General features: G+C 43.8%; 2 protein-coding genes across 2 annotated transcripts; both read left to right on the top strand.

The window, feature by feature from the left end:
* Positions 1-5,608: 5,608 nt before the first annotated feature.
* On the top strand, positions 5,609-5,983 carry C8R40DRAFT_1177336 (uncharacterized protein; the record flags this gene model as incomplete). The annotated part of the gene is made up of 1 exon (XM_046232665.1): positions 5,609-5,983. The coding sequence occupies one exon, from the start codon at positions 5,609-5,611 to the stop codon at positions 5,981-5,983; it is 375 nt and encodes a 124-aa protein (XP_046079997.1).
* Positions 5,984-6,450: 467 nt separating this feature from the next.
* On the top strand, positions 6,451-8,453 carry C8R40DRAFT_1177335 (heme peroxidase; the record flags this gene model as incomplete). Its single annotated transcript, XM_046232664.1, has 8 exons — positions 6,451-6,651; positions 6,697-6,783; positions 6,847-6,919; positions 6,974-7,283; positions 7,334-7,433; positions 7,495-7,680; positions 7,739-8,110; positions 8,181-8,453. The coding sequence occupies 8 exons, from the start codon at positions 6,451-6,453 to the stop codon at positions 8,451-8,453; spliced, it is 1,602 nt and encodes a 533-aa protein (XP_046079996.1).
* Between the last annotated feature and the right edge of the window lie 424 nt (positions 8,454-8,877).

Here is an 8,877-nt window from a genome sequence, read left to right as displayed (position 1 = left end):
GTAAAGTCATCTTTCCCTTGGCACAACCTTCACAGAGATCTTCCTCATGGGGAATGCTAAAGGTGGGAACACCTTCTGCATGTTTCCTCAGTTGAGTGAGTGCTTTGCGCGATGGATGACCCATATGGCGATGCATGGTAGTGTAGTCCACTGAGTGGATCACTAAATTTACAGCTATAGGCTGTGGCGAATAATCTTTGAGAATGTAGATTGTATCGCTGTGAGTTCTTGGTTCAAATGACAGGAATAAACCATCGTTGTCCCAGAAGTCAACTTTGTCTGCGTTGCCGCGAACAGTTTTGCCATCTTGTAGGAAGCGTCCTTGTGCTATAAGGCGATGACTCAACTCCTTCATATAGAATACTGGAGCGATTTGTGCCAAATGCATGCGACCTCTTACATCCTTGAAATTTATCAAGACAGTCCCAATGCCAGTAATGTAGGCAGTTGTGGTTGCAGTTGCTATAAGAACTTTTTCCTCAAGGTCTTCATACTCAATGAAGTCACTTAAGTCAAAGGTAGTGTGTTCAGAACAACCGGAGCTGTTCATCCACCATTTGGGTTGGTTCCTCTCTTTACCCTTACACTTCTTGCACACAGAGTATGAAACATCATGTACACAAAATTGTTCATTGGATATATACTTGACATTGATACGATAATTATACAAGCGGGACAAGAGATCAGGCTCAAAGGCCGACTTGCATGTCTTCATCACTGCAACCGATGAAGGTGCGTTAGTACATTTCATATGATCAAGATCAGAGGAGGATACTGACCCCATGGTGTCCATGAATCCAGTGATTGCCAAAATCTCACGATCCAAGTCAAAGTTCATCAACTCATCAGGGTCGAAAGAGGCAGTTCCTGGGACCTCAAAGTCCATAGGAGGAGATGGAGGAGGCGGCGTAGGAGCCTTGTTGCCATCCTCAACATCATCCTCAGAAGGCAACACACGGGTGCGCTTCGTTGGAGGATCAGAAGAACCTTGCTCATCATCACTGTCCAACTCCGAAATATGCCCAGTCGGTTCAAGGGTGCGAATGACTTCGGCAGTCGCACGGACGCCAATATCACGAGCACGTTGAATGGCCATCCTTGTCTTCTTATGAAGACGAAGGGATGTAGCATTAGGAGGAGGATTGTAAGGAGGATGGATGGAGTGCTTGCGCACATTTTGAACAGAAGGAGTAAGATCAGTATGTACCGGACCAAAGTCAACAGTACTGCCAATCGGACTGAAGATCATAGAGTCTGCATCAGCTTGGGCAGCGTTTGCATTTTTCTTAGCCTTCTTGTTCTTTCCACTGCCACGCTTACGCTTCTTCTTGTTGTCATTGTTCCCATTTTGTCCCTTCTGCTGCTGGTGACTATTGTTACCATGCTGCTGTTGGGAGAACTTGGGATCGTTTCCCTTGCGATGAACATTCGAAAACTTGTTCGCGTTCTGCGGTTGGGAGTTGCCAATGGTGTCTCCACTGAAAGCGTTCATAACTGCGATATGAACTTTAGCAAAGGTCAATTTCTTGAGCTCTGCAGTCTCAAGCTGAGACATGGTTTGGACAACAACAGAGTAACGTGATGGAAGCTTAGATAGAAGAATCAGAGCTTCGAGGTGGTCAGCAAGACCAATATCAGCTTCCTCCATACGCGTGAAGTGCATGCCAATCTCCATCATAGAGGACAGCAGATTTTGCTTGTATGGAATTTTGATAGCCATGGCGGCAGCAAAGTCATTAAAGACTGCACCCAGACTCTTGACATTGTAAGTCTTGGCTAGATATTTCCAAAGCTTCTTAGCTGTGTCACTGTTATCCTTGGAAAGGATGCGGATGGAGGGAGAGATACGGAGGCGAATATTGCCAATAGCCTTGGTGTCAATCTCTTTCCAGGCTTTGAAAGCAACCTCATAGTTCTTCCAGGCTTCAACACTGGCGGCATTTGCCACAACAAGTGGAGATGGTTCACTGGGTTGGTCAGTAGTAATTGCTGATTCAAGCCCTGTAGCCTGAAGGAAGGCTTCCATTTCGGAGGCCCAGGTGTCGTAGTTATCACCTTTGAGGGTGGTGGTAACAGCGGTAAAGAGTGCAGAAGACATTGCGATCTGGATAAAATCAACAGAAAATGTCAGCATGCAATTCATAAATGCTCAAGACAACAGATGGAAACAAAATGGCATGAATGTCATTGCCAGTAGTGACAAGCTGTGACATATGTCTAGCAAGCTGTCATCTACAGTGTCAAGCACTCTTGGGCGATGTCATAATCAGCACTGTTAAGTGCAATATTGACTTCAGCACCAGAGGTGACGTTCCAGGTAAAGGTCTGTGTCAGAGACAGCAATCAAATAGATGCGTCAATGACAACAGTAGACCAGAGAGCGCTGCGAGCTTAGAGCTCAGCAAAGCATTCATCCGGTGACACGCCTAAATTTTGGCTAGACGTCTATATTGTGAATTGTGACATTTTCACGTATAGATTTGTATCGAGAGGACTGTAATTGAGACCCAGATTGACAGTCAAAGTCAATACTGAATCAGTCTAATAAGTTGAAGGGACCATATACCCATACTACCACAAGTTGGTCAGTTTACCCATCCCCGATACTACCTACGGATAGCAGTCTACCTGTTTGTCAAGCAGGATTATACCAGACTCGGACTACATCCGAAGGATGACCATTCAAGTATGACATACCAAGGGTATTCTTATTGGACCTTACACTGGCAGGAGTTTGGAAGAACTTACTCAAGTGACCATGAACCGAGGATTGACTCGAAATGACTTTCTAGAACTCAGGAATGATCAAATACTCCTTCTAGAACAAGATCATGCATTAATCTAAAAGACTGCGATTTAGTCTAATAGACCAATCAAGTTGCATGGTTAAGGAAAATGACTAGAAGAACGATCGAAGTACTGCGAGGCTCCGAAGACATATCAAATGAATGTCAAAGAGTCCTGACGTAGAAAATATTGAAGAATGCAATTAAATGAATACTATGTGTAACTCCCTTGATTGAGTATAGGCACAATGGGTGTCTATTGAAAGAGAGAAGCAATTAGTTTAATCCAGATGAATCAGATTGATAGGATTAGAATCGAGGAGAGCTGATTTGCCTCCGGACGAGGTGACAAACGATCAAAGTAAGTGTTGAACAGCAATGACAGTTGAACACCATTCGAGTCATCCTCCAAAAACAATTAAATTAAATGAATATTGAAGTACCTACCTATGTTTGGAGGTATACTAGAATCTTGGAACCAATATGGACCAAATAAGGACATGTAGATTCAAATTAAATGGTATCTGATTGAGTGTAGAAGTTTCCTTGCGGTTCCGAACGTTTATTGTATTAAATTAATTGTACTATGCGACTCTATATTCTGTATGTATAAATAGCGATCCGATGTATCTGGAATACAAGTGATTTTGGGACGACGTTGCAGTGCTAATCCGTAAAAAGGAAAGACACACTCCCGCCAGACTGAAACCTCTTCGCTAGCAGCCATTCGGGCCCGGCACTTGTGAGTATAGGAACGTCGTGTTCTGCTCCTTGTGACTGCGAGAAGTATATCCAGTTGTTGGGTATTCTTCGAACTTAGGATCAGTCGTTGGTCTTAAGGGCAAATCACGCTGTGTGGTTGTGCCAGCACATAGTCCTAGCCCTCTGTAGGGGTCTGTGTGTTTCGGTTTTAATTTACTTTGATTCAAACCCCCAATTCTTGATATACCCAAATCAATACAAACCAAAGCACAAATCGTGCTGAATCTACCTTGATCAAAGGAATATATCGAATCCTTAGAACGATTCAAATTGATTAATCAAAGCTTCGTACTTAGCTCTCAAAGCTTTGCGGAACCTTTGCCAACGCTACCCCTTGCTATTAAATAAATTTGATAGCAGTGAACTCGCATATTGTGTATTAGATTGGTTGGTTGGAGTGCCCATTAGATTCCTTCCTTTCTCTTTCACACAAAAACGAGGCAAGCTCGTTACCGGGGCCTATAACCTGTTGAGCAGGCAAGGAGTGCGTAGTAGGAACACTCTCCAGCACCATACCTGGTAGTAGAGCTTAGTGTCTCAGTGAGGCAATAAAAGTAAGAGAGAAGCGAGTTGGATTCCAGTACAGGATATGGCCTGTTTATATACATAACTGTATGACAGTATTACATAAGGAAGTACAGAGGAATCCGCATATAGTAAATGACTAGATATGACTAGATATGACATATCATAACACATGATCATATTAGTGGCATGTGAACAGCATAGCCGCGTTCAACAGGTTGAAGATTGAATGGTATTCTAGCTACCAAACTCAATAGCTGTATTCGAGGCCAAATTTGATTCTGTGAGTTGTGATTTGAAATTTCCATTTGATACTCTAGAAGATCTAGTGTTTTACTGTTAATAGTATTCAGAACTGAATTATTTCACTTCAGTTGCACCCTATCTTTAGCCTACATAAGCAACAAATAAACAAACAATGAGCATAAGCTAGTTAGCTGTGAACATAGAAACCAGGAATTTCACTCTACCTCAATTTGTTCAGTGAGTGGTAAGTTTTAGATTTGTCAGATACTATAATCAAGTTATGCAGTTAGAAGAGAGCAAATGATAGTGCCTATGGCAAACGACCTGGAGAGAAAGGTGTTTGTGTCTCCACTGTTGTCTGTGTCAATGGGGCAGTGGGATTCAATGTTTGTGAGAGTTCCATGGTTGAAAATTTGACAGGATAGACTTACGATGTCCATACGCCTCCACTAGAGATTCAAAAACACATTAGGATACATGTACCCTGGATGTCTGACCATCACAAGAAACCCATTCTTCCATGAAAACTGTAACCAAATTCTGTCCACCTTGTGCACCAGCATAGCATATGTCAATGGTCCGAATTGAGGTGACCTTAAAGGTAGCAATGGAGTGTTGAGGTAAATAAATGGTAAAAAGATAAAGAATGGTGTTGCGCACAAAATAGCAGTTGGATGTCTGGTACAGTTCATCTCAAGGATGTTTTATTCTGAGTGTGCTGATTGGGATGGGGTTGTGGACAACATAGGATGAATGGATATGTGGAGGTGCAGAATGTATTTTGAGTGATTAAGATGAAGGAACACGGAGCCTGGAGGACGTGCCAATCCTGGTGTGAACTGGTACTATGCCAAGTCGAACACTTGTTGTAATGCATAAGCATTCATTGACATTGATTGTCGTTTGTTGTTTGTCACCTACGCTATATTCAAGCTTTCTCCAACTCAGTATGACTCCACAATGTTATGACCCTCCATTGACACCAGCTATTTCTTCTCTCAGCCATTAGGGTCCAATTTGAGTCCTGTCCTCTTGAGATATCAAAGGTCCGAGACAAGCGAAACTAGTCTGAAACAGACAAGAGGGGTCCACTGAGAGTAGCCTCGGAGTTTGTAATAAGATCAAGCCGCAATGAGCCAACCATTGTCAGCTGAGTCAAATATGCTGACCTTGGCAGGCGCGTTGCGCGCCATGTTCAAATTTTCTAACCAAGCTCTTCCCCAATACACTACACCTTTCATATGAGAACCTGAATTATCAGCTTTCTTATATCGTATCCTCTTTGTAATATGCAATCATCTTCTGCTCCTTTTAATAATCCAGATTCTACCAACAAACATGCAATCAATACTCCTGAATGGTTTGAGTCTGTGCTCAAATCGGCCTCCTCCCTCTCTGAATTGCATTCATTACAATTGAAGTATGGCTTAGAGATGAATCAAGGGAAAGATGTCTTTATGGCATCTCCCACAGGCTCTGGAAAGACTTTATTCATGCATTCAGGAGCCATTGTAGCACAAGCTGATATCGATGCAGTGGCGGTGGGAAGGAAGCTAAGCTCAGTAAGCGGCCAACCTTCGGCCAACGCTCGCCTAGATCAATTTGAAACTCCGAGGCTACCCTCAGTGGGCCTCCCTCGTCAGATCCAGACTTCCCATGAGTGAACGAAATTTTCTTCACTCATCGTGAATTCTGGCCCGCGAGACTAAAGCGAAACGACTTATTGCGGTAGAGCTGTTCACGTTCAGTGCTGGTTCAACTTCAAATACGTCCAAAATTTGAAATTCGGTTTTGATGTCAGCGCGAAAATTCCCACCCAAATTCCTCCGGTCTTCTCTCCCAAGTGCATTCCCGGTGCATTCGTCTACTAGTAACTAGCCAACATAAGGGAACATATGTTTTGAAATTTGATGGTCGCAGAACTCAGGCTGAATGTATTCAAGCTTATTCAAACAATCTGGGTATTGTATTGCTGGGGTTTCTTTGCAATGGTCAACGGCCAACTTACTCCTTGTTGAAAAAAATACATACTGTCGTTTTCAATAGGTTCAGGGAATAAATTACCAAGATATGCTTAAATAGTTGGCCAGAGAGCTAGATCCGCAATATCGATACCCAAGTTCTTTTACACATGTTGCAAACCCTCGGCCTCTTATATGTGATCATAACTTCTGATTTGACCGGCTTGGCACACGGCTTATCGACTTTCCAATGGCCCAACCCTCAGTTGGCTTATGCAGATAAAATGCTGTATGAGAGTACTTTGGGTCTTCTAGCACAAGGCTGCCCCCCGCGAAACAATTCAACAGTCCCTGCACAGTGGCTTCGCATCGTAAGTTTCTTTATTTGCCTCAAGGCTCGTACCGAAACCCTGTAGGCATACCATGATATGTCGACGCACGATGTCGATGACGGGACGGGGGGGTTGGACGCTTCGATTCAATTTGAGCTCGATCGACCTCAGGTATTCGTATTCATTGACTGTACAATTATTTGTTGATTTTTAATGAGCCTGGCATTTTTTCAGAATATCGGACAAGGAATGTTTGACTCATTAAATGATTTCAGAGATTTTGTCGCTGGTGCTCCATTTTTGGGAAGTAAGTAGTTCGAGAATCCACGTACTCGAGGAATGTTGCTCAAATCTCTCACAGCGGCAGATACAATAGCACTAGGAGCCATATTTGCTCTAGCAGGATGCGGGGGTCCTGTTATCCCTTTCAGCGCTGGTCGTGTCGACGCAACTGAGGCCGGACCAGAAACCGTTCCAGAACCTCAACAGGATCTGGCCTCGCACACGGAAGCCTTCCGACGTCAGGGATTTACTCCCACAGAAATGATAAGTCTTGTCGCGTGCGGACATACCCTTGGAGGAGTTAGACAAGTGGATTTCCCCTTGGTTGTGACAAACACTGAAGACTTCCTCCAAACATTCGACACTACTACTAATTTCGATAACGCAGTGTAAGCGAGACTCGCTCCCTCTTGCGGTTTTAGCATCTGAAGAGCTACAGTGTATCTGAATACCTCCAAAACACCACTCAGAATATCCTTGTCGTTGGACCGAACGTTACCACCAGGTCGGACTTCCGCATATTTTCGAGTGACGGAAATGTAACAATGCAAAGGCATGCTCAGTTGTCGGTTCTATCTTTTGCTTTGCTTACACCCATAGTTACATAGCTTCCTTTCCTCCGACACGTTCAACGAAACTTGCGGGAACCTAATTGAGCGAATGATTAACACTGTTCCCAGTGGTGTGACCCTCGCTCAACCTATCTCCGAGCCATTCGACTACGTTGTCTCTGAGCCCTTGTTTTCATACCGGAATGGTACAATGTCCATGGCTACTACACTGCGAGTGGGTGTACTATTTCATTTCAATTTTGACGCTGTGCTTACATTGAAGATTTATTCAGATTGTTAATCCTAGTGACAACCCTAGTCGAACGGTAACCATGCTCTGGGCCGATAGACAAGGGTCATCCTGCTCGTCCACTGGATGTACCTCGCCATCCACACACTTTGTTCAAGTTTTCCTCGGTCTCATCGGTGATATACAAGGTCTTACCGCAGACCGATACGCGTTCAACGCAACTATCAACGCGACTACCTCAATCTCAAAGTTTTGGTTCGAGATCAACGAAAACGATGGCTCCGACCCCGTTATAGTGGACAACGGTGGCTCTAGTTTTGCCATTGGACAAGATTCGGTGTTTATAGATAACAGTCGCAGCGAGTTTGTGATTTTCTCTAGCTCCTTAATCAATTATCAGAAAGTTGTTATGGCGGTATGTGATCCATCTTTGCATCTTTGTACAAGACTGTCAGTGGAATCCTCATTATTTCTCGTTAAACCAGGTCCGCGGTGACGCTTCTTCCAGCGTGTCGATTACTACGTTTGATCCACACACAAATACTTCAACTCCTCCTTACTTGCCCACAATCATTACAACGAATTTACAACTCGACGACAGCAATCCGGCCGAAGGAGAATTCACTTTCTTTACTGCGAATGTTAGTAGCACTGTGACCTTTTTGAATATCTCTGGGAATATCGGTGGCGTGTCATATACTCAAGAGAACTTTGACATGACAGTGGTTGATTTTCCTTTCGTGTCAATTTCTCAGTGACAAAGAATTTTGGTGTTTTTCATGGGGGGTACGATACTTAATGGTATTTAATATATACATAGTGGTTAGAGGTTTCGAGTAACTCCTGGGCTTGGGTTCGTGTAGGGCTATCGGGCCGCTTACCTTTGCTCTCAAAACGCGTTCAGAAAGACACCCAGTGACATAACATCCCATAGCAATGGGATAGAATGGGATACGCAAAGGCGCAGAATGCGTTTTGAGTAATGATAGTGTGAAGGCATGCAGAAGGTGTGCTGATCCTGGTGTGTGAACTTCTCAAAGCCGGCCTTCTCTTAATTCGACTTCGTCTACTTGAGGTCAGTGAACTGAGATTCAAAACATGTATGTACGCCCTTGTACTTACATACTAATAGGGAGGCGGCTCCGGGCGGATCCCGAAGCACAGCCTATAAATTTGCATCAG

Source organism: Lentinula edodes, assembly GCF_021015755.1.
Source record: "Lentinula edodes strain Le(Bin) 0899 ss11 chromosome Unknown C8R40scaffold_62, whole genome shotgun sequence".
NCBI lineage: Eukaryota > Fungi > Basidiomycota > Agaricomycetes > Agaricales > Omphalotaceae > Lentinula > Lentinula edodes.
Note: the sequence above shows the minus strand (reverse complement) of the source record. Positions and strands in the feature narration are given on the sequence as shown.